This window comes from Macrotis lagotis, chromosome 3 (genome assembly GCF_037893015.1).
Source record: "Macrotis lagotis isolate mMagLag1 chromosome 3, bilby.v1.9.chrom.fasta, whole genome shotgun sequence".
Classification (NCBI taxonomy): Eukaryota; Metazoa; Chordata; class Mammalia; order Peramelemorphia; family Peramelidae; genus Macrotis; species Macrotis lagotis.
In genome coordinates this window covers 256,119,689-256,146,098 of record NC_133660.1, presented here as the reverse complement: position 1 = coordinate 256,146,098, position 26,410 = coordinate 256,119,689, and the positions used below count along the sequence as shown (strand labels likewise).

The window sequence follows — 26,410 nt, the reverse complement described above, 5'->3', positions numbered from 1 at the left end:
CCTAGAATAAGCTATTTCAGATACAAGGTGCCCTCTTGTAGGAATTAGAATGGACGAGTTAATGCATTCCAGCAAGTGGTAAATGTCAAGGGATTTTTTGGTTAGAACAAATAAAGAGAAAGAGCTCCAAAGAAAAATCACTTCTATCCCAGCAATATATGTTAATTCTTTGCAGCTTTTTGAGGCAAGAAGTATAATTGGATACCAAGTATAGATAACACTGTGACTAAGACCCACCTAGGGATGGTCAGAGGATCATTGCCAAAATGGTGGAAGGGCCTTGGAAGAATGTGCAAATGCCTGATAGAATTTCATGGTTTTTTTCCGATGGAAGAGAAGGGCGGGAAAAATGGGGAGATTTAACTCTTCAGAATCTGAGCAGAGTACAAGATCATCAAGAATCCTGTTCCCATTATATACAGAAACTGAAGTTCTGTTTGTAGTCTCCAAAATAAAATGAGACAACAGGGAAGCAAAGAGGAAAGGCCATGAAAAAGCTTTGAAGAATAGGGATAATATGTATCATTAAAGGATGGCAGCATCATTATGGTTTTTTTTTTTTGCAAGGCAAATGGGGTTAAGTGGCTTGCCCAAGGCCACACAGCTAGGTCATTATTAAGTGTTGGAGATTGGATTTGAACCCAGGTACTCCTGACTCCAGGGCCGGTGCATTGTCCACTGCGCCACCTAGCCACCGCTAGCATCATTATGCTAATGCTTGTACCTAAGTCCAATAAAGTTATACCCAAGTCATTGACTCAGCTTCCTCATCATCACCATCACCTTTATCAATATAAAATATTTATCAAGTATATAAATTAACATGCTTATACTAAGCACTGAAGGAATAAAACAACAGATGTTGGTTCTCTGACTTCAAAAACCTTTGAATCACAGAAAGATACCCCGAAATGGACAAAGATAGAACAGAATAAAAATACTAAACTGAGAGATAGATGACTGGCATAGAAATTAAATACTAAGGGGTGGTTAGGTGGTGCAGTGAATAGAGCACTGGCCTTGGAGTCAGGAGTGCCTGGGTTCAAATCCGACCTCAGACACTTAATAATTACCTATCCATGTGGCCTTGGGCAAGCCACTTAACCCCATTGCCTTGAAAAAAAAATAAAAAAAGAAATTAAATACTATATAAATCAAGAATGAATTCATGTTATGGGGAAGAACAGTATCAGGATAAGGATACAGAAAAAAATAGCCATATCTACTATGATAATAATAAAGGCATCTTTAGATGAATTTTGGAACTTTAAAAATATATATTAGTAGGTGCTTTTTTAAGGTGTCAATCATCTAGGAGGTTTCTGATGTTTTCAGGACATGCTTCTACAACTCTAATCTGAGCTCCTCACAGCATAACTATCATATCAGAGGCCGTGATTGGGTTACATATTTACCCTTGAATGAATGAATTTCAATGAAATGAATCTGCACAGTGTTAAAGAACATTAGAAAAAGTACATTTTTTTATCTGAAGAAGGCAGTTATCAACAAGAAAAAACATTAATTTAATATTTCACTCATATTTTTCCAATGTTACTTATACTACAAATTAATGAGTCATAAAAACTATTCCTGTCAAACTGAGTTTTATTTCAGTTATTAGACCTCTTTTACTCAAGTATTAAGTCAAATTAATTTCAACACTGTTTTCATTGTGCCTCTAACTTTATATGGTGAACTATTTGTATAATCTTAATTCAGAGTTTAAAATTAAACTGAATTATGACAACAATTTGTAAATATGTCCACTCCATGCACTTGATAAAATTAATTTCTCTCATTACCTGAATGTATTAAATATTTCCTATTTCTGTTCTTTGGAAAGTAAATCTATATGTCCTCTCCTAAGGAGCTGGGTTTTGCTGGGGAGAAAATGGTGATGTTGAGAGGAAATAGGCATTTTCAGTTTCTAAAATGAGAGGAATTTGAGTTTGGGGAAATTACTCTGAAATCAGAATAATGTTTTTTGAAGAAGAAATGAAAATAAGGTATCTTAAAGCTCATATAAAATTTTTGAGAAAGAAACAAATTGAGATTAATAAATCTCTATGTTAATGGTCTGGAAAACTGACCTAAAATTAATTGTAATTTAGGAATAGATAAAATGAAAAACCTTTCCATTGATTATTCCAAGCTTAATTGCTTTCAGTGTAAAGATTTTTATGCCCTTTATTTTTCCTGAACCTCAATGGATGGTTATGGTAGTGGTGGAATTTTTTAAAAATGAAACTAAATTTCAATTATGGTCCACCAATTATCATTTTTTATATAATATATAAATATTTTCTAGAATGTGGTGAGAGTTTCACACCTAATGTCTAAGAAAAATAAACAAGATTTCATTACAATTCAGTGGCAGTTTGCTTAATGCTAGTTCCTGGGCTTGTGAGAGGAGAAAGGAAAAGAAAAGGAAAAGGGGAAAGAGGAAGGAAGGGAGAAAGAAAGAGGGGGGGAGGAGAGAGGGGAAGAGAGAGGGAGAAAGAGGAGAGGGAGAGACTTGGATTCTCTTTGCTGCTGCCTCTGTCTTCTACGTGCTGTAAAATTTTCTGCTTTCAGACCTGTCATCCTGGTGGAGGAGCAGCAGCAGCTCGCCCACTGTACTGTGGGAACTGTTATGACATGCCTGTTACCATGGTTACCACTGCAAGTGGGGGAGAGGTGCCTGTCAGGGACCAATTTACCTCTCCAGACGGGCACTGCCACCAAAGGGGGACACGGTGCCCATAAATCTTAGCAGAGACTGAAACTGGAGTAACAATAGGCAAAACAGAATTATTCTAAACATCGACTGCCACAATGGAAACCATCAGGCAAAAAAAAAAAATCTCCAATGTGGTCCTATTGATATGTATAAGTAATGCTCTTCCTTCATGTCAGCAACCCCCACAAACAGACAAACCCACAGGCTTTAATCTGTTATTCAAACTGCACAGCAAAGTGGGATACAGAATTATTGCATATTCTTCCATCAAGAGAGTGCTTAACTGTGGCAGCAAAGTTCACAAATGTATTTTAACCTATATAAATTGGAAAAATTTATATGTATATGTGTGTAAAATGATAATTAAAAATATAAAGATGATAATGTTCTTCCTTCCCCCATGAAATTCATATAGGTGAGACTATTTATTTGTACTAATAAAAGAAGGATGTTCTGAATATAGAAAATTTTAATGTTATAGTAATCCTATAGTAATCCTAAAGGATGGGAACAGAAATTAAGAATTCTGAGTGATAATAGGACCCAGAAATAAGTTTCTCCCTTCTGAAGATTTTCCCAAAATAAATGTTTAAATTTGACTTTTCTGAAAATTTCTATTTTAAAATATTTTACAATGCTTCTTTATGGTGACATGAGAAATATTATTTTTTATTCAATAAAATAATTCACAGATATACATAAAGAAAAATACAACTTTTAAGATGATCAATCTGAGTACAGAGGGAATTCTGAGGAGTCCTGAGTAAAATAGGAAAAATATCTTCCTGAGTATTCAGCCACTTGCACCGATTTTTTTAAATATAGTAACTTATCTATTTTAGTAGCTGCCAATAGGCACTTACAAATAATTATGGCTGACAGTACACTGCACATCCTACTTGTATCCAGTGAGAACAGAGCAAAGACTTGGAATGCACATTAACATATGAACCATGGCCGGCTCTGCTTTGCTTGTTTACGTCATCTCTGCTTGGAAACAGCCTTTCATTGTTGATTATTCTAGGACCTTCTGGGTCCACCCCTAGAGAGAGAGTTAGGAAAACAACATTGTCTATGTGATTCTGGAAGACACGAAAGGTGCTCAGTACCTGGGGACAGGAGCCATCGAATCCTTCCTCGGCTATGATGCTCTGGATGAAGTGCAGAAGCTTTGAGTAGCCGGGGGTCAGCGCACTGTGGGGACAAAACAGCTCGAGGAGGATCAATGAGTTGATAGTATGGCACAAACATGCAAGGAAACCAAAGTATGAGGTGGCCATTCAGTTCGTGAGCCACAAGAAGTTAAGCAGGTGGGTTAAAGGGGTGAAAGAATATAAAGCTATACTTGTGAGGATCCTCAATAGAAATGAAGATATTCAGAGAACAAATTGTAACTGCCTCATGTTAACTAGTTCAGTGCCCCTGATACATTGGGAAAGCAAAAAATCTGCAGAGACTAAGATGGCTTAATTATGTCAGGCTCAGTTACCTCCTAGAAAATTAATGATTTAATGAAGCAACCTAAAAGATGAAACCACTATAGCATTTCGGGAGTAATCATACATAATTAACACATAGTTAATGAACTGCTATGCCAAGTACACCTGATCAATGTCCTGATCACCTGAGCTCATCTTCTAGCAGTTTTAATTTTCTCACAACAACCTGCTATAATAATAGTAATTAAATAACTTGATCTTTTAGCATAAATGAAGAAAACTAGGTACAGTCTCTGGTGAATTTAATATTTGCTCCCTTCTTTTTATACACACACACACACACACACACACACACACACACACACACACGCGCGCACATGCGTATGACAATTAGGGGTAGTAAATTCTTGGCATTCAGGCTAAAATTAGCCACATTGCAAATATTTCTCTCATAAACATGGAAACTCTTCTTATTACCCTTAACTTTTCAAATCATTTTAGAAGCATGGGGAGGACTGGAATAATAAGTTTTCAGAGCAGAGCTGTTCCATGTGCACTTAAACAGTTTTGTGGTAGAGGACCCCAGGGAGAGGAATATGGAGAAAATCCGACAGACAGAAGCAGCATTTCAAAGATGGGCTAATTTGAGAAGTAGTGAGATACAAATGGCAAAAGTTAGCCAATGTAATAACCATAATCATAATAATGATAATAATGAAACTACTAGTGTGAGGCCACTGGTGGGGGGGGGGGTCCAGGCTCAGCACACACATCTGAACCACTCTGGAACACATAGCAAGTTGTGGGACATACCCAAAGACTAGTCTCTGCTGAATGTAAAAGGAGTGGTAAAGAATGACATACTTATGCTCTGTTCAAAGACAGTGGCCACAGAAAATCAAGGTAGCTGTAAGGGAGCAGCAGCTCTCTTTTTCCAAAGGAAGGCTAAACTTGCAAAGTGGAAAGGATAATGCCACTGGGAGCCAATACCATCATGACTTATATTAACATGTATGTCTGAGTAGGTGAGCTTAGTTGACTAGAACACATTCTTAATGTTTGAATATGATGGGGGTCAATTCCCCTTTGGGCCAATGAATTATGCAAAGCAGAAAAAACAAACTATTTCTGCTTGAAGATTGAATATTTAAGTTAGTTAGTCATTTTGTGAATTTAAATGTTGATCAAAGGGGAAGCCAGATTATAGAAAGCTTTTTTGGTGGTGGTGGTGGGGGGTGTTTGCAGGACAATGGAGTTAAGTGGCTTGCCCAAGGCCACATAGGTGGGTAATTATTAAGTGTCTGAGTCTGGATTTGAACTCAGGTACTCCTGACTCCAGGGCTGGGGCTCTATTAACTGTGCCACCAAGCTGCCCTCTACAGAAGGCTTTAAATGCCAGATAGACTGCTTTGTCATTGATCCTAAAGGCAATAGAGAGCCGCTGAAGATAGCCCTTGGGTTAGAAGGAACATTTTGGTAGGTATGAGGATGACGGAGTGAAAGATACATCTACAGACCAAATCTAACACATGACTGCAAGGTGAAAACCAAGCCCTGAGAGTAAAGAGAAGCAGGCAGATACAAGACATCCCATGCTAGTAGAACCGACAAATGGAAGCCAACACCATATGGGGACAGAGGGAGAAAAAGATGTCAAGGTGAAGACTGAGAGACAGAAAGGATGATGGTGGTCTCCATAACTGCAGGTTTTGGAAGGGCAGGAAGATAATTAGTTCCAGTTTGGACAAGTTGAATTTGAGATGCCCATGGGCAAAATGTCAAGCAAATAGACAACCAACTGGAATTCAGGAAAGAGATCCATGTGGTGTTGTAACTTGTAGCATGCGATTCAGTTACAGTGCCCTGGATTCAAATGGCAATTCGGGTACTGGTTGGGTGGGAGTCTGGACAAATCACTTAAATCTCTCTCAGCTTTAGCTTTCTCATCTACAAAAGGAGGCAAATAGTAGCAGTAATCCCAGGGTTGTTGTGAGGATCAATGAGAAAATGTGAGGTGCTACATAAACTGGAGTTGTCATTTTCATTAATGATAGATTGCCCAGTGATAATAACTGAACCCCTGGGGGACACTCTGTGGATGCATTCTCCAAGGAAAAGAGGAAACAATGTGGAGAGGGAGAAGGGTAGTTTTGGGGATACCCATGCTCAATGGATGGGAGAGGGCTGATGAAGAGGAATAGTCAGACAGGACTGAGAGAAATCAGTTACAAAAATTTAGGAGGGAGATAAACTGAGAATTGTAGGTGGGTGAGGGCTTTGGGGTGGGGTTGAAAGTTACAGTATCAAGGGGTGGCTAGGTGGCGCAGTGGACAGAGCACCAGCCCTGGAGTCAGGAGGATCTGAGTTCAAATCCAACCTCAGACACTTAATAATTACTAGCTGTATGGTCTTGGGCAAGTCACTTAACCCCATTGCTTTGCACAAACTAAAAAAAAAAGAGATTCGATAAGAGCAGAGGATTTCGCAATTAAGAAATTATCCTTAAGCTTGGAGAGTATAGTCTCAGTTGAGGAGCAGAGATGGAAGTAAGGTTGTAAGAAAAATGAGAGATAAAGAACTAGTGGTAATGAGTGGAGACACATTTTGAAGAATCATTAAAGTCTATTTAATATTTCCCAGAAAGAGTAGCTGACTCTTCTGGTGCGTGAACAGCAATGACCACAAAATATTTATAAAAACATATTAAAATTCTTTCTCATTTCAATGTTGCAACTCTGTTATATAAGCAATAAAACATTTCTTCAAATCGATCAACTTTTCTAGGAGAAATAGATGTTTCCATTAACAAAATTACAATGACAAAGAAATGAATAAATTTAAATTGTATTGATAATAGATATAAAATTCTGTCTTTCCCCCCTTCTCTTTTTGTATCTGTGGTACACTAGTAAAACCAAGAGTAAGCAGATAAGATAGATAGCTCTCTTGGGTGCAATAGTGATAGGATGAGATGTAATTAGACATTTTAATATTATTTTGTAAAAATTCATATCCTGTAAATGGCTGAAAGACTCACTTTTCAGGGTATGTGGGGTATTCCCCTTGTGACAAGGCTATCTCCAATTAAGTAGGCTGTAGCACACTGCCAGGGATAACGCGCGCGCGTGTGTGTGTGTGTGTGTGTGTGTGTGTGTGTGTGTGTGTGTTATACAATACATCCAGGACCTCTACAAGACAGAGTAGGCAAATAGATGTCCTGAAGGCTTCAGGGGTACTGTGAAATCTAAAAAATTTGACATTAAAATATTAAAATAATCTGAGGCTAATGCAGAGTAAGCTGCAACCTGTATTAGTAGAAGGAGTCAAGCTATGAGATAACAAAACTTTCAAAGCCTTAAAGGAAGTTCAGCTATTATTTTGTAATTATTTTAAATAAAAACTCATAATCTTCAGTGGGCAATATTTTACCAATGGCATAATTTTCAAGTCCAGTTGAAGGCACACAAATGTCTTTCCCCTGTTCTACTTAATACTTTACTGAACCTTTTGATTAGTGAATTATTATAGGCAACTCAACCAATACTCTGAATTATATACAATGAAAATGTTGTTAATAATATCATATATATCTATATATCTGATCCTCACACAAATCCTAAGTAGATCCTGAGTGGATATAATGATCTATATTTTACAGATGATATAACAGAGGCAGAGAGATGCTCAGTGACTTGTCTAGTATCACACAGCTACTAAATATCTGAAGCTGTTGACTTTTCTGAACCCCTGCCCCTGAGCTCTATTCAATGACCCCCACTATCTCTAAATGTTCATTAAACCTAAATGTTTGGTAGGCACAGCAAATTTCTAAGATATGTCTTCCTGTGGAAATAACTGTAGTATTTATTTGCTGAGAACAAATAAAATATTTTCTATTTAAAATCATTATTTTAATTTTGATTTTGTCTAAAAACTATTAAGTATGAAGAGTTTATATATATATATGCACATATATATGAAATTTATTCTTTATTCTTCTTTATTATTGTCTAGTAGGCTAGTAACAGATAAAGCAGAAATTGTCAAGAAGGTATCCTGGTTACAAACATGATGCTGACTTCCTTACTGATAGTTTCTAAGCATTTAACACAGGTTCGGTTATCAAGGGCATGACAAATAAGCCTATTATCTGTAAGTAGGCCCCATTAGGAAAGACAGTTTAAATAGTTGAAGCTGAATTTACCTAGAAATCTGTGTTCTACCTAAATATAGCTTCACCTAAGTTTTCTTAAAGTACATAGAGAAGGCCAACAAATAACAGTCAATCAGTTGATCAATAAACATTTGTTAAACACTATATGTGAGGGGCTGGGCAAAGCTTTGGATAAATAACATTAAGCAAAGGCAGCACAAGTTTGAGTTCTATAACAGTCAATAACTTTTAAAGGATAATAATCCATCTCAAGGATCTATGGTTAGGCTATAGAACCAGTACATCTGTAGAGAGGGGGCCAAAATATTCAAGCAGCTGAGACTGCAAGAACAAGTTTACACTTTCTTAGATTAAAAGAGCAAAGCTAACACTGTCACTAATATGCAAGCTACACAAAGAGAAATGCAATGCACATCAAATGCTTAGATGAATTTTTATCTTTTGTTCATCAGATATGTATCATCCACAGAAATAAGTCTCTTATCTTCCCTTCAATCACAAGATTAAGGAGGGTTTTCTTTAGAGAATTTGGAAGTCTCCTTCCAGAGAAGATCTAGATTTATTATAAAAATAGTTTGACCCATCACAAGAAAGCTTCTAGTATAAAATATTAAATTTTATGTCTATAAAATAAAAATCAAGCTGTGGATAGCTCTTTTTTGGTCACAAAGCCCTTAACTACAGTAGTGAAGAAGCTTCTGGAAAGCAGAAACTGTGTTCTCTATCTCCGGTACCAGTCCAGTGACCTACAGATAGCAGTTTCTTAATAAATAATCATTCATTTGTTTTTAAATACTTAAATTTTTTTGAATGAAAATAAAATGTATATTAAACTCATTTTAGTCTAACAGTTTCACAACAATACTGTAAGGAATGTAGTATAAGTATTAAGCTATGCCTATTTTACAGATGTGAAGAAACTTAGGCCCAGAAAAGTTAGGTGACTTGTTCGAGAACACACAGCTATTGAATGGTGAAGGGAAGGCCATATAAGACCAATGTTCTTTCCACTACATTATTTCCCAGAAATCAATTAAGATGGAAGCAAATAATACCTGATCATCTTGAAGGCTCATGAAAAAATCAAAACAGCATTCTGAATGTCTCTCATTATTAGCTTCCACAAACATAAATAAATCAAAAAGAAGTTCTGAGATGAGAGGGGAAATAGTGAGGTTGTGCAAAGATTCAGAACCCCATTTTCAGGACAAAACCCAGTCTGGCTCTGTGAAGGGTCCAACTGGCATCTACCTCCCAGGCTGTGGTGGAGGGCTTCCTCTCACCAGGGCTTGGCCCATCACCAGTCTCTTCCCTCTATCACTTTGCCCTTCTTCTTTCCTCTCCTAGTTTTGCTTCTGACTCCTCAGACTTTGCCACGATTGGACCTCAGCCACTGTCAGAGCCTGGACCTTCCCTCAGGGCTCAGGGATCTCTTCATCCTATTCTGCTGGCCTTTTCTCTCCCTCACGAGTTCCTTCTGGGGGCTGTCATCAGGGGGAAGGGCCATGGCCAGCCCACCTTCATCCCTACTTGTTCTACTTCTGACTCTCAGATGTTAACAATGTAGTTTAATATGAGAAAACTCATTCCCAGTTCCAGATTTTCAGTTCCCTTTTCTGCATCATGTTCTCCCTCTAAAATGTAACAGTGTCTAGCACACAGAAAGCATTTAAGAAATATTTTCTGCCTTGTATCTGAACTGGAAAAGCCCATCAATGACATTTGAGTGAGTTTTTATCATTTTGCTTTTGAGAAAAAAAACCTGAAAATTTCATTCTTATTACAAAAAAGTACATTCACTATCAGAACTGTTACACTGACCGCCAAGCTAGGCCCTCCAGAACAACTCCACTAATCCAGGCCCTCTTCAAAGCTAATGCTTCCTGAGATTCCTCGCTGCTCACTTTCTCTTCTGTGACTATGTGTGACTCTTTATCCATTCTAGATCCCCCTCCTCCCTCCAGGATCACAGTCTCAGCGTTGCCAGGGATCCCTACTGGTTCCAGCTGCTTGACCACCTGGTATTCTACAAATGGCCTGACAACCAGACTTGATTGTGGCTACTCCTGCCTTTACTAGACGTTTCCCTTCTTAGTTGTGAATTTTCCTGGAAGAAGCTGGTTACCTACCAAAACGCTCTTAGAGAAGAATTGTTTGTCCTCTAGAGATTTCTTCTTAAAGATCAGGTACTTTCAGTGGCTGCCACTGCCTTTCAATGTTTAATTCCAATGCCCATTCATTAATCCTTAAGACCTGGGCATTCTCTGCTATTAGGCATACACACTCTAGGGTTTCTTTACATAAGAACTTTCCAAAATGAACTTAAGCACTTATAGACAAATATTTCAATATCTGAAAAGGCTCAAGGTACAGTTTTCTGAGTTATCACCACTAATTAAAATGAAATATCTTCAAATTATGGAAATAAATGGAAAAAATCTTTTATCCATAAATTTTCAAATATTCATATATTACATAAAATAAGGTACACTTGTTACAACATAACAGACACTAACTACAGAATGGTGTCCTGGCCAACAACTATATTTGCATAAAATTTACATATGTAATATATAAGTAATTATCAAGTTAAAATTTCATGCCTAATACACTGAAAGTTATCACTTGCTTTTGTGACTTTGATATTTTTAGCCAATATTAGTGCCCTAAATTTCCTTTACCAGATAAATAACTGAAAGATGAGAGCTATACATAGTTAAAGAAAACATGAGAAAAGATGCCTAAGAATCTCTGCTAACATACCATTGCTCTTCTATCATGGTAAAAAATACCATAAGCTGAAAAATATAAAGAATGTGTTCTGAGGTCGTAACGATGCTCGAGAATCCAGCATATAATTTTCTTTTGCTACTTATTAATCTTTATTACCCATGTGTTTCTCGATCCCTTCTTGAACTTCCATAAAATCAGAGGGCAGCATAAGAGACCATTTAACTTCAAAATCTTCCCCATTAGAGTTTAAACACTTTGAGAGGATGAATTTATTCTATGTATCTGTATTCTCTAGCCCTGTCAGTGGCTGGCTTGCTAAATGATTGTGAACAAATATAACACATCTTCTTTTACAGACTAAGAAGGTGAGGCACAGTAAGGTTAAGTAAGTGACTTGTCCAATCCTACAGCCAGGTCTTTTCCTTTCAGCTTCTACACTTAAAATATGTGACTTCCTTTCATTTCCTAACTCAAAGGAGACTAGGCATAATAAAAATGTCTTTTTCAAAGGAAGGAAATGATGCAAAGAACAGGCATGCTATCAGTTTTCATCTACTTCACAAAGGGGGTCACCAAAACTGTAGATGACAAAAACAAAAAAACATAAAAGCACCACAATCCAGGGGCCATTTATGATAGGAGCTAAACTATGACAATTAATGTTCACAGTGATCTGCTTGTGTGGTGAAGAATGGATGAAATTCCGAAATATTCAGGAAAGCAGGAACAATTCATTTTAGAAGAAAACTCAAAGAAAATTGAAAAAAATAAAGTCACTGCTATTTTTAATTGGGTGAACTTTAGTTATCTAGAAAATTCTATTCTGTGAAATATTTCAATGATTGTATTTACTTGAAATGTTAATATAATTTTAGAAAATTATCATTATGTTTCTTTTAAGCTTTAAAAACCATGCTTCAGGGGCAGCTAGTTGGTGCAGTGGATAGAGCACCGGTCCCGGAGTCAGGAGTACCTGAGTTCAAATCTGGCCTCAGACACTAAATAATTACCTAGCTGTGTGGCCTTGGGCAAGTCACTTAACCCCCATTTGCCTTGCCAAAAAAAACCTAAAGAAAAAACAAATAAAAAAAAACTATGCTTCTGTTACAAGATTTCAAGATTTGGTGAAGAAAGTCGTAATTGCTCTACCTATAACCTTTCTGGGGAGGGGTAGATTTTTATCATATACAGAAAAATCCAGCACCTCAGAGGGAAGAGATGCAAAAGGATCAAAGGGTTCAGTGGAGAAAGTTCCGGACTTGGAATCAGGGAGACCAAGTCCAAAACGAGCCTCAATCATTTATTAACCATTGTGATCCTGGCAGGTCCTGACAACTTTTCTCAGCTTGAGTTTCCTCATCTGTAAAATCAAAATAATAAGAGCATCTACCTTAAGGGTTGTTCTGAGGATTAAATGAGACAGTAATTGTAACGCACTTTGTCATGCTGAAAGTCTCATATAAATACTAACAATTATTATCTTACTCAAGTGACAAATTTCCTCAACAACAAACAAGTAAGTAGCCATTTGGCTTCTGTTTAAACAGCTTCAATGATCGTGAACTCATAGTCCATCTAGCCCTCCTGCACCACTTGCCCAACAAACCCTATTTCCGTTTTTTTTTTTTAGGATAGCTTTACTATTTGGAAACATTTCCTTATAACTGAGTCAAAACTTGCCTCCTCATACTTTCACCATATTGTTCTAGTTCTTTTTGGGGTCAATCAGAATATATGTAAATGACTTCTTCAAAAGTTTAAGTTTAAGATCTCACCTATCTTCCCCTAAGTCTCCACTTCTTTGGCTTATTTATTTTATATTGTTAAGATAAACTTGTTATGAGAGTAAACATACCCCCCCACCCTGCCAAGAAGATGAGAAACCTCAAGAATAGTGAGAGAGGAAAAAAATGTTGTTTCGGTCTGTATTCAGATTCCAATGGCTCTGTTTCTGGGATGAGTTGCCTTTCCCATCATAGTTGCTTCAGTATTTTTTCCACAGTTGCTATCACTAACTGTATTTCCCTCTACTGTACTCCTCCCCTCTCATTTATTCTATTCTTTCTCTCTCTCTCTCTCTCTCTCTCTCTCTCTCTCTCTCTCTCTCTCTCTCTCTCTCCTTTCATCTGAGTACCCTCTCCCACAATCTTCCCTCTCTTCTCTCACCTATTCCCCCTTTCCCTCCCCCCATTCCCCCTTATCCCATCCTTTTCTTCTCATTTTTCTCTAGGGTAAGGTAGATTTCTATACCCTATTAAGTGTGTGTGTGTGTGTGTGTGTGTGTGTGTGTGTGTGTGTGTGTGTGTGTGTTATTTCCTCTGAGCCATTTTTTGCAGTATTATTGCTTTTATTTTTATTTTTTAAGTTATTTATTTATTTTGAATTTTACAATTTCCCCCTAATCTCGCTTCCTTCCCCCCACCTCCTCACAGAAGGCAGTCTGTTAGTCTTTATATTGTTTCCATAGTATACACTGATTTAAGTTGAATGTGATAAGAAAGAAATTATATCCTTAAGGAAGAAAAATAAAGTATAAGAGATAGCAAAATTATATAAGATAGCAGTTTTTTTTTTTTAAATTAAAGGTAATAGTCTTTGGTCTTTGTTCAAACTCCACAGGTCTTTCTCTGGATACAGATGGTACTCTGCATCACACATACTCCAAAATTGTTCCTGATTGTTGCACATCAGTGCAACAATCAGGAACAAGTCCATTAAGATTGATCATCACCTCCATGTTGCTGCTGAGGTGTACAATATTCTTCTAGTTCTGCTCATCTCACTTTTTCTGAACCATTTCTGATGAGAACGAAGGCTCACTCATTCCCCCTCACTGTCCCCCATTCCACTCCATTGTAAAAGCTTTTTCTTGACTCTTATGTGATATATCTTAGCCCCTTCTTCCTCTCCTTTCTCTTCCTCCAAGTACTTTCCTTTATCATCCAGCTCCTTCCTATATATGCTCCTTCTAACAGCTCTTATAAATGAGGTAGTTCATATGCGTTATCAGTATCTTCTTCCCATGCAGGAATACAAACAGTTCAACATCATTAAGTTCCTCATAGTTAGTCCTTCTCATCTACCCCCTTTTATAGTTCACCTGAGTCCTGATCAAACTTTCTGTTCAGCTCTGGTTGTTCCAATAGGAAAGTTTGAAAACCCCTTGTTTCCTTGAAATTCCATCTTCTACCCTGAAAGAGGATGCTCAGTTTTGATGGGTGGTTGTAAACCATGATCTTTTGCCTTCCAGAATATCATATTTCAAGCCCTACAAGCCCTCAATGTAGATGTGGCCAGATCCTGTGTACTCCTGACTCCAAGGTCAGTGAGCTTTATCCACTATGCCACCTAATCGCCCAAAGCTCAAATCTTACATTTAAAAATGTTTGTAGAGAAATTTCTTTGTTCTGAAAAGTAGCACTACAGAGTGGAATAAGAAGACTCATAGATTTTCATTAACAAGGCAGTGTTTCATTTTAGGTAATTTAATTGATCATTCATTTATTTCCTATTAAACTTAAATGCTTAATTAAATGTAATTAAACTTTAAACATGTAATTAAATTAATTTTGAAAATGGCTTCTCTACCATATGAGATTTATTTTAATTTATGAAAAGTATGTGCTCATCTCACCAAAAGGAACTTCACTGGTTCGTTTCAAAAAGAATAATGTCATGCTTTAGAGTTGTACATACTTTTCATAATTAAGAGTAAAACCACTGTCCTAGAGAATGATTTATCTAACTTTGCCTTTTTGGAAGGAACTGCTCAATGTTCCAAGAGGAGATTGTTACAAGTAGGCCCTTAAGATCTCTTTGAGCCATAAATTTATGAATCTGTGTATAAATTGTGGGCAGCCAGGTGGCTAGAGTGGACAGAGTACTAGGACTAGAGGCTGGAAGGCTCATTATTCTGAGATCAAATCTGACCTTATCGTTCAGTGACCTTGGTCAAGTCACTTCATCTTATTTGCTTCAGTTTCCTCATTGGATAAATTAGCTGGAGAAGACAATGATAAACCACTCCAGTATCTTTGCCAAGAAAATCCCAAATAGGGACACAAAGAGTCAGATATGCCTGAAATTACTGAACAAAGAATTTTTTTAAGAGAGGAAAAAGAAATTGAAATTTGCCCAAATTTTGAATAATTGACTCTATGTATCTTTTTCTTTGAAATACAGCACATTTAGACTAACCAATCAAATTAAAACCTGAGTAAAAGGAATTGTACTTGACCATATAAGATGTTTTCAGTCATCATCCAAAGAACAAGAAGGGGTTGGGAAAAGTTCAGAGAAGGGGAAAGTTGTCCTAAGCTCAGGAAATGGTTTGAACAAAGCATGAAGCTATTATTACTGAAAAAAACTTTAGGGTGAAAGTATGATCCCATGTCGCCCGATCCTCAGAAAACCCTCATTTGAACTATTATTCCATATCTCTCTTGACTTTTTTGGATAAACTCTTCCAGAAGACAGTAAATTCCTCCCACTCCCTCTCCTCTCACTCTATTTCTCACTCTCTATTTAATTTCTTTCCTACCTGATTAATCTAATGGCTGAATTAACTGTGATATTATATCAGCTAAGAAAAATTTAAATAGAGCAAAATAGTCACACATTTATGTAAAAATGGCAAAAACAAATTAAACTGATCAAAACTTTTGGTCAGTTAGTTTTGCCACAGCTGTTACCACCTTTGTTTTGGGTAGTTCAAATGACATGGAGGTCAAGTATAACAAATTAAAAAAGTAGACAAGGAAAGAAGCCAGTTTGGGAACATACTTTCACACCCCAAAGTTTTTTTCAGTAATAATAACTTCATGCTTTGTTCATAACAAACCTTAAAACTGTATATCAATGTAAGTTACTATTTTTATTTTGCAAGATATTTTTCAGATTTTTAAGTAAATAAATCTTTATTGTGTTTAACAAAAATTTTTAAGTTATCTTTCTGTGGGTGTTTTACTAGGTTTTATTTTCTACTGGTATCTCTTTGTCTATTTTTGTAAAAGGAATTTGGGATTGTTTAATTTTACTTAAAAATATGAAATGTTACTGTTATCCGTGAATATAAGTGTTTTACCACTTTCTAGGTTACTAGAAAAATTTCAACCTCTGTTGAAAAACTTGTTTTCTTGTTGGTGAAAGGAAGATGCTACATCCTTCCACTCACATGGCCACTACCTTACTTGAGTCCCTCATCAGCTTTCCCCTAAACTACTGCAATAGTCGTCTAGTTGGTCATCCCATCTCAATTTTCTCCTCTCTCTAGCAGCTCCCTATGCTATTTAGGATGATTATAAACTCCTGTTTAATTTTTAAAGCTCCTAACACATAGCCAACCATCACCTTTCCAGACTTATATATTCCTCCCCTTCACACCCTCTGTGGGGTTTGATCAAACTGACTATTTGTAGTTCCTCTCATATGGCATCCCTTGATCTCTAGTGATGCCTTGGCTTGAGCATACTCTGTTCTTAGTACCTCTTAGACTAGAACGTTTCCTTCATGGCTTAAGTTCAGGATTCCCTCCTCTAAGATGCCTTTTTTTCCTCCCTCCCAGCTGATACACACACACACACACACACACACACACACACACACACACACACACACACACACATATAATATCTCTCACAACAGGATAGAAGCTCTTTGATGGCAAGGACTTTTTAAATCTCTAGCATCTAATACAGTGTTTGGCAACACAAAATTGGTCAGTACTTTAGATAGCTGAAAACTGAAATAATAAATATTGACAATGACTAAGATACTGATAAAATATTCTGACTTCTCTAACCAAGGTGCCAAGAAGAAGAAGAAGAAGAAAAAGAGGCATGATTTTTATTTAATTATCAATGCACACACACTGAATAGTTAAATTAACTTAGCCAAAGCTAGAATAACAGATATCCAGTCTCATGCTTATGTCTATCCATTATTTTTCTTATTGAAAAGATTAAGAGTAACGAAATTCAGTGACATTTGAGTCATTAGTTAGAAAATGGGGGAAATGGTGTGAAAATACATCATGCTACCTAAAAAAACCTGTATCTTTTACTTTCCATCTCAGAATTACACTCTAGCTATATAGCATGAATTTAATAAAATTGGGGTAGAGATACAGAATTGGTGAAGAAAATTATTTAATATTTTCTTTCTAAAAGAGAAATAATTATTAATATTTGTTACAACTGGCTACCTACACTTAGAAGATGGCTTTTCCTGAGAAAATACACAGAAAATGAATTGCAATCCTCTCTTTTTCTTCTTTTGCATGCTGAAATGTTCATGTTTTCTGAGGATTAAGCTCATAATAAAACAATAAAGAAAGAAAGAAAGAACTGAAACTGAGGATTGCCCAAAAGGCAAACAAAAGCTGCATGGGATGACCAGGATGCCACAAAAGAACCCTTGATCAGAAAGAAAGTGGACTGACACTAAGGCAAGGATGAAGAATAACAAATGGATACTCTGCACTCCTCACTGTTATCATTACAATTAAAGGGGAACCCAAGGATGGTCCTCACCCCACTAGAAGGAGTCATGTAATGTACTTCTGGCAGAGGCCATGGGCAAGACATGGATGGAATGAGAATACCTACATCAATGACATCACAGATTCAATGGAGTACTTTAGTCTATCTTTCCATAGAAATTAACATTGTGATGGTGGAATTTAAGAAATACTCTTTGATGTGACTTAGGAAAAAAAAAAAAAAGAGTGGGACAGAAGAATAAGAACAAGACCCAAGATGGGTGACTAGATGGAAAAATCCATTTCATGTAGTACTATCATTGTCTTCAGGATTGTGGCAGTCAAATATTAAGACTACTTCTAAAATTCTAAATTTTCTTTCCTCTCCACCATCCTTTCCTTATTTCTATTTTAAAATATCTGAAAAAAACTTATTAATTAAATTTTTTTCTTAATTAAAATTATGTATTAAGCATCCAGTTACAATTGAAAACTGCTCTGAAATATATAATATTCATTGTACTTTTAAAAATTTTCTTTCTTTCTTAAAACATTTGTGAATTCCTTGAATGGGGCTTTGAGCTGTCTGAAGAAAGGGGACTAAAAAAGGTTAATTAGTGAAGAAAAATTGTAGTGGTTACAAAAATGGGCAAATGGTGTGAAAATATCACTTAGCAGGTGGTTATCATATTTACAAATGCATTTAATATAGCTTCTGGAAGGCAGTCATCTGGATGAATAAGTTTTAGGGGTGTAATACTGGATTAAAAAAATTTAGTTTCTGAATGTCAATAGTTTTTTAGGAGTGAAGCAAATATGGTAGAGTTGTGAACTGATCCAACTATTTCAGAGAGCAATTTGGAATTATACCCAAAAGGCTATAAAACTATGTATACCCTTTGATCCAACAACACCACTACTAGATCTGTATTCAAAGAGATCATTAAAAGGGGGAAAGGATTCACCTGTACAAAAATATTCATAGTAGTTCTTTTTTGGCATGGCAAAGAATTAGAAACTAAAGGGATGCCAAACATTTGGGGAATGACTGAACAAGTAGTAGTATATGAATTTAATGAACTATTACTGTGCTATAAGAAATGACAAATAGGCTGATTTCAGAAAAACCTGAAAAGACATAGATGACTGATACTAAGTGAAATGAACAGAACTAAAACACTGTATACAATAACAGCAAAACTGTGAAATATTCTTCTCAACAATTCAGTAATCTAAGACAATTCCAAAAGACTTGTGATAGGGAGCAGCTAGGTGGCACAGTGGATAGAGCACCGGCCCTGGAGTCAGGAGTTCAAATCCAGCCTCAAACATTTAATAATTGCTTAGCTGTGTGACCTTGCACAAGTCACTTAAACTCAATGCCTTAAATAAATAAAAATTTTTTTAGGTTTTTTGGCAAGATAATGGGGTTAAATGGCTTACCCAAGGCCACACAGCTAGGTAATTATTAAGTGTCTGAAGCCGGATTTGAACTCAGGTACTCCTGACTCCAGGGCCAGTGCTCTATCCACTGTGCCACCTAGCTGCCCCATAAATAAAATTTTTAAAAGACATGACAGGAAATGCCAGCCACATCAAAAGAAAGAATATGGAGTCTAAATGTAGATTGAAGTATACTATTTTCACTTTTTTTAAAATTCCTTTTTTTTCCTCAAGGTTTTTCCCTTTTTCTGATTCTTCTTTCACATTATGACTAATATGGAAATATGTTTAGCATGATTGTGGATGTACAACCTATATCAGATCACTTGCTATCTTGTTAAGAAGAGAAGGGGGGGCGAAAAACTTGGAACTCAAAAATCTTACGAAAATAAATACTGGAAACTATATAGGCAAAAATAAAATACTACTTTTAAAAAAGCAAAGAAGAAATGGTATTCTTACCATTAACTATCTGAATGAATTTTAAAATACTTATTAAATACTATTTGCAAAGGCAATTTTAGCTGCAAGTCAGAAAGAAAGGCCCAGGCAAGGGTGTGGGGGCAAAGTAGATGGTAAAGAATCTTCTTTGATGCTCTGACAAAATCATAACTGTGCCCAATGTTTAATCATTTGACACTGCCAAGAGTTCTGACAGTACAAACTTCCTTTTCTAGGTCCTTGGAAGGTATGGAATATGGGCTGCAAAAGTACAGTTTTTCTTTCTGTGGATACGAGGATACTCTCAAGGTCTCTCTTAAGAATTTTGGAATTATTCATATCCAGAGAAGGAACTAGAGTTTAAATGAAGACCAAATTTTATCTTAAATTTTTAAAAATTGTACTGTGTGTATAATGTCATTTTGTTATCTCTAATGTTTTCTTTCTTCCTTTTGTATCTGATTCTTCTCTCACAACATATTCAATTTTGATCTATGTTTATCACAATTGCAAATGTAATGCCTATATCAGATTGCTTTCTTTTGAGGGGAAGGGGGAGGGAAGAGGGAGAAAAATTGTGAAACTCAAAACCTTGCAAAAAAAAATGATTGGTAGAAACTATCATTGTATATAATTGGAAAAAACATAAAATATTTATATAATAATGAAATAAAATAAAAAAAGAACTTTGGAAATGCTATACAATATGGGAGACTCTAGCACAGGACTGCCTAGCACCTAAGAGGGTTCTGTGCTCTATGAGCAAGGCAGAATGGAAGCAGCTCAAAGGAGATACACAAATTTAGAGAATCCGCCCCTCAAGAGATCAGTGACTATTTGTGCCTGACTGGAGGTAGAGCATCTGCTCAGTCACAACTGGACACATTGTAACTTGAATAACAGTGATGTCATTTTTGTCCTCTTTGAGAATGAAGGACAAGAACCAACCCACCACTCTATGGATGCCCCTTACCACCAACTCCTTATTATGAAGCTACTTCAGGGTAAAAGCAGATGACCTAGGAAATATTTATCTATATGTAGTACTATATTAAATATTATTTGACATGATGTCTTTTATCAAATCCATTTTGTTGCCTAAAGAGTATATATAGCTGTATGTCTCCTTTATCTCTGCCTAATATACTTCTGTTAAAGAAGACTCAGATTAGTGAGAAAGGATCAAGAAGGTGGTAGGTCAATGGAAGAAGAAAAAAATCAAAAGATTACAACTCTCTAGAATCTAGATAAAACATTAAATTTAACAAAGAGTAAAATCATACTTGAGTTCTGGTCCTTGGGAAAATTCTAATAATGACTTATATTCAAAAATACAGCTAGCTATTGTAAGATGAGAGGAAAAAAAATCATTGTTCAGCACTGGGAAAAGAAGAATTTCTACAATTGTGCCTTTTGGTGGCTACAGAGTGGTGCACCTTAACGCTTTCAGAAGCTATGCCAGAAAGTACACAAACTGGCAGATCTTCCAACAATCTGGAAATCAACCAATCAATCAACAAGTTATGAAGTGGGGCAGCTAGGTGGCGCAGTGAATAGAGCACCGGCCTTGGAGTCAGGAGTACCTGGGTTCAAATCCGACCTCAGACACTTAATAATTACCTAGCTGTGTGGCCTTGGGCAAGCCACTTAACCCCATTCATTGCCTTGAAAAATCTAAAAAAACAAACAAACAAACAAACACACAAGTTATGAAGTGTCTGAGATGCCTTCGCTACAAGCTTGGGAAGTATATGCTATTATTATTTCCATTTTACAATTGAGGAAACTGAGGCAGCTTAGTGATTTACGCAAGGTCACAAAGCTCCCAAATTTGAACTCAGATTTTCTTGACTCTAGGCACCATTCTATCCATTGTGCCACATAGCTTCCTCCATTTCAAAATTTTCTCTCCTGTCTATTAGCTACCTATAAACTACTATACCTGCTATTCTAACTGTAAAAGAATTAGGTTTCTAAGTTTTGAACCTTGGGAAAATCCATCCCTCAGCCTAAATTCCTTTGGGTCAAATCATAAAACAAAATAAATATTTGGACACCTATGAATTCCTGAATATTAAAAATCTTTCAATTTTCATAGATTTAATAGCATAAATACAAGTTATCAGTGTCATTCCTATTGATTTTGATTTAGTTGAGTCCAGCAATGGACATTAATGTTGTCGTCTTAAATCTAGCCACCACACAAAGGGTAGTGATTTGCATCAGTGAAGAAAGAACCCTTATAGGGCAGTTAGGTGGTGCAGTGGATAGAGCACCGGCCCTGGAGTCAGGAGTACCTGAGTTCAAATCTGGCCTCAGATACTTAATAATTACCTAGCTGTGTGGTCTTGGGCAAGCCACTTAACCCCATTGCCTAGCAAAATCTTAAAAAAAAAAAAGAACCCAAAGAACCCTCAGCAATCATGTCTCAGACTTTGGAATATTAAACCTATGGTTTTGATTCTGGTATGTTTTTTTAATTAATATTAGTATTAAGAAAGATAAGAAAGATAATTTACCATTGTAAATGAATTTTGAAAATGCTTTCAGATACATCAGTTTACTGGAATATCCCAACAGTACCTGCATTATGAGCAGAAAACCTGGGCTGGCACCACTACTAGCACTAGTATAGTAGCACCCACACCATTAGTATTAGCACTACGACCATCACCTCACTGTGAGGACTGTGGAATAAAAATCTTAAGCCCCAAACAAAATGTAAGAATTCAAGGTTCCATGAGATTATACAGCCTAGAACCAAGTCTTCTGATGTGAGACTAGGAAAAAGACCAATAAGGGATATGTTTAAGATCTGAAACAAATTCCTACATGTTGGAAAGAGATAGCTGGACATGTAGGTTTCCAAATCACTTCATTTACTATTTATTATTCTTATTATTATTGCCCATTATGGGTCACTAAATGCCTTTACAAATATTATCTTATTTGGACTTCATAACAAGCCTGAGAAGTAGGTGCTATTATTATTTCCATTTTACAACTGAGGAAAGTGAGGCAAATAGCAGCTGGTGATTTGCCCAAAGTCACAAAGTTACTGGATTTGAATTCAAGTTTTCTTGACTCCAAGCCCAGCATTCTATCTGTTGTGCCACATAGTTTCCTTCATTTCAAAATTTCCTCTCTGTTTAGCTACCTACAAACTACTATGCCTTCTTTTCTAATTGTAAAAGAATTAGGTTTCTAAGTACTGATCCTTGGCAAAATCCATCTCTCAGGCTAAATTCCTTTGAATCAAATTATAAAACTGAAATAAATATTTGGATACCTATGAATTCCTGAATACTAAAAACCTTGTAATTTTCACAGATTTAAAGGGGTAAGTCCAAATTATTAGTGTCATATTGATTCTGATTTAGTTGAATACCTAATACTCTTGGCTGTAAACCAATAGTATGAAAATTACTATATTGACCCTCCAGGTAGAAACTGAGAACCATAAGAAATAAAAACCTGACTTTTGCTCATCACACCAGCACTGTATCAGTCTATTGATGGCTACTTGGTATTAGATAACATGATATGCTTATTTGTCTTCGTTAAAAAAAGCATTTCATAAAAAAATATGAGAACAAGGTAATATATTACATTATTTTCATTGCTATCATTACTAAATACTTATGTGGAATAACAATAAGCAGTATTTTAGAGCTATTTCATAATTTACTGATAAAGCAGCAGGGATTTAAATATCTAATACAAGGGGCAGCTAGGTGGCGCAGTGGATAAAAAGCACTGGCCCTGGAGTCAGGAGTACCTGGGTTCAAATCCGGTCTCAGACACTTAATAATTACCTAGCTGTGTGGCCTTGGGCAAGCCACTTAACCCCATTTGTCTTGCAAAAACCTAAAAAAAATAAAATAAAAATAAAGAAGAAATAAAGAAATAATATCTAGTACCTTGAATGTTCAACTGCTGAGAATTAAAATAATAACAGAGATAGAGGTAATAAAACTTGAAAAAGAGAAAAAATCATTGCACAATGAAATACAACAAAAACTGAAACAAAGTCATGATTGTTTATAATATAAAAAATTTAAATTCACTCTCACAATTTGTACTTAAAAGTTATGGGTCTTTTTAAAGCAAAACTTTGTGATATCAATCTTTGACATCTTAGGTCTTACAGAGGTTATGAACTTACCAGGGTTCTATAGTAGTAGTATATGAAGAAATTTCTTCTGGAAGGAAAAATCTGTGCCATTTTGCAGACTGAACCATCTCTTGGGGCATTCTTTTTGACACATCATAATAGTGACCAAATCTTGAATGTGATCCTGGGCCAGCCTGTTGAGAAAGACCAAGTCTCATGTTAAATAGTATTTTACTTTTTCTTTTTTTTTGGTTTTTTTATTTTTGCAAGGCAATGGGGTTAAGTGACTTGCCCAAGGCCACGCAGCTAGGTAATTAGAAAGTGTCTGAGGCTGGATTTGAACTGAGGTCCTCCTAACTCCAGGGCTGGTACTCTATCCACTGTGCCACCTAAATACCCCTATTTTTTTCTAATTACATGTAAATACAATTTTCAACATTCTTTTTTAAATAAGATTTTGAGTTCCATATTTTTCTCCCTCCATCTCCCATGTAAAATCATGTTAAACAGTTTCACATTAGGCATGTTGTTTAAAAAAAACATAAAAATAGTATGCCTTTATCTGAATTCCAACTCCCTCAGTTCTTGCTCTTTCCATCATGTGTCTTTTGGGATTATCTTGGATCACTGTACTGATGAGAAGAGCTAAGTCCATCATAGTTGATTATCACCAATATTGCTCTTGGCATGTTCTCCTGGGTCTGCTCTCTTTGCACAGCATCAGTTTCTCAAAGTCCTTCCAGGCTTTTCTGGAGTCTTCCTGTTCATCCTTCCTTATGGCGCAGTAGTATTCCATCACATTCACACACTCTAACTTGAAGTATTTCCCCCTCAATGTGTGTGTGTCTTATTAAGATGTTTTCTTTTATAAGTGTTAGCAGTCATCAGATTTGTTTACTAATCAAACAATCAATAAACATGTGCCAGACTCTGAGCTTGTAAAAGAACAAGGAATGAAAGAATCCCTCCTGCCAAGGTTATCTTTAAACCTCAGGCACCACCAACAAATTCATAGTGATCATTGATTAGAACTTTGTAATCTCTCCCTTAGCAGTCTTCTTAGACTGCAGTACTTTAATGCTTCAGAATAAATTAACATGCATCAGTTATGAGGGTACTACCAGGTGAGGCAGCACAGCGGAGAGGAAGGTCTGGGCCTATAACTGACCTCTGAGATACCCTGTCTGGGTGACCTTGGAAAAGTCCCTAAGCTCTCAGAGCTCTAAGCAATTCCTAAGGTTTTACGAGGTAGGGGGAGCTTTGGACAGAGAGATTCCTGTATCAATGAGTCACAGTTTCTAGCTCTTAAATATGATACTGCATGATTATTATCCAACTGAGTCTGGGAGGTTTGCTACTATTTAAAACTTTAAAAAACAAACCAATTCAAGCTGAAGTTTAAAGTCCTATGGATTCTTATTGGTGAAGGGCCCTAGAAAAATCACTGTGAGAGTTTTCTGTTTGGTCAAATCCTGTCATATACCCTGATTTTCATGGAAAAGACTGACTGAAAAACATAGACATAAAAAAGGGAAAGATCACACCCGAAGCCAAAAAGGCTTTATACACTGTAGGTCTTTGATCAGAATTGTGAATGAAAACTTAGGCCCTTTAAATTAAAACCCAATAAAAAACCCCCCAATATTTTGTAATTGTTGTTAAATACTTATAATATGTAAATGTCCAAAAAGAATCATTTTTAATTAAATTAGAATGCCAAATTTAAAAAAAACTGCAGAAAAGTTAAAAAAGATTTTAAGCCAACATTCAGTATCTTAGTCAATTTTAGCTCTTAAATGAAGTAAAGGAAACATTTCTGCCTCCTTGATGCCATACTTCTGTTTATTTAAAGTGATTTACTGAAATGTTTTAGTGTGATCTCTTGAGTCAGATTTCCTGGTCTAAACTCAAGGATTAAGGGTTTCTTTTTTTTTCTTGAATTCTGAAGATACTTAAAGCAATTTTACTTTGGCATTTAAAACATTCCCAAACAATAACAGTTTACATTAAAATATATGCTTCATAAAAAACAGAATGTAAAGTTATTTCGTCTAAAGGTTGTGAAACCAATTTAAACAGGGACTGTTCTTTGGCCTATAATCTATCCTTTATCCGGATTACAGTTCAAAATGTTTTTACTGCAATCTCTGCTAGAGCTCATCTTTTTCTTGTATAAGTCCAAGCCCCCTTAATGTTTTAGAAAGGCCTTGACTAACTGAACTTTGATCTGATGTCTTCATTGAGAAAAGCTCCAGGTTGCCCATTTCAGATGCAAATCCTCACTAAGGCCCCAAAGAGTTTAGTAAAGACAGCGAAAAAGAAGAAACAAGAAGTTTCCAGGATCCTCTTTGAGAATCCTGGGGCACATTGGTGTCCTTAATCCACGCTGCTGCAGGGATTAAGGTAGGTGATAACCTTTCTCGATTCAAAAGAATAAGTAGAGTGCCAACAAACTGGGTGGAGACTGGGATTTGGCCATAATAAAACACCACGCAATAAAAGCCTGGTCTATGTCAGAAGCCTCTGAATAGGCCTCAATGTACCACATTCCCAGGCCTGGCGGGGAAGCTTGCAAAAGCCTACCTGAATCAAGTAAGCATGAATAATCTGTTTTAGCAGACTGGCCATGGAGAGAAAAAGAAAGGGAGACTTTCCACTTCTTTTAAGTTGGACTTGATAAATTTATTAGTGGACTGAGGCTTCCTGGAGGCCTATGAGGGAGCGGGGGCAGAAAGAAATGCACTAAATTATCAGGGAACAAAGTATTTTTTTAGGCCACCAATAATTATTAGTATTTCTAATTATAATACTGATGAGACAGAAAATTCATTGGGGGGATGAATGACAGAAAATTAATTTCATGTGA

At 36.2% G+C, this 26,410-nt stretch overlaps 1 protein-coding gene across 1 annotated transcript in view; it reads right to left on the bottom strand.

Annotated features, from left to right (window-relative positions):
• The window catches only part of ELP4 (elongator acetyltransferase complex subunit 4), a 245,409-nt gene that overhangs the window by 168,537 nt on the left and 50,462 nt on the right, over positions 1-26,410 (bottom strand). Inside the window, exons 5-6 of the mRNA XM_074230422.1 lie at positions 23,596-23,738; positions 3,832-3,916 (exon numbers count right to left, since the gene is read on the bottom strand). Coding sequence (XP_074086523.1) covers positions 3,832-3,916; positions 23,596-23,738 — 228 coding nt within the window. The remainder of the gene's footprint in view (positions 1-3,831; positions 3,917-23,595; positions 23,739-26,410) is intronic.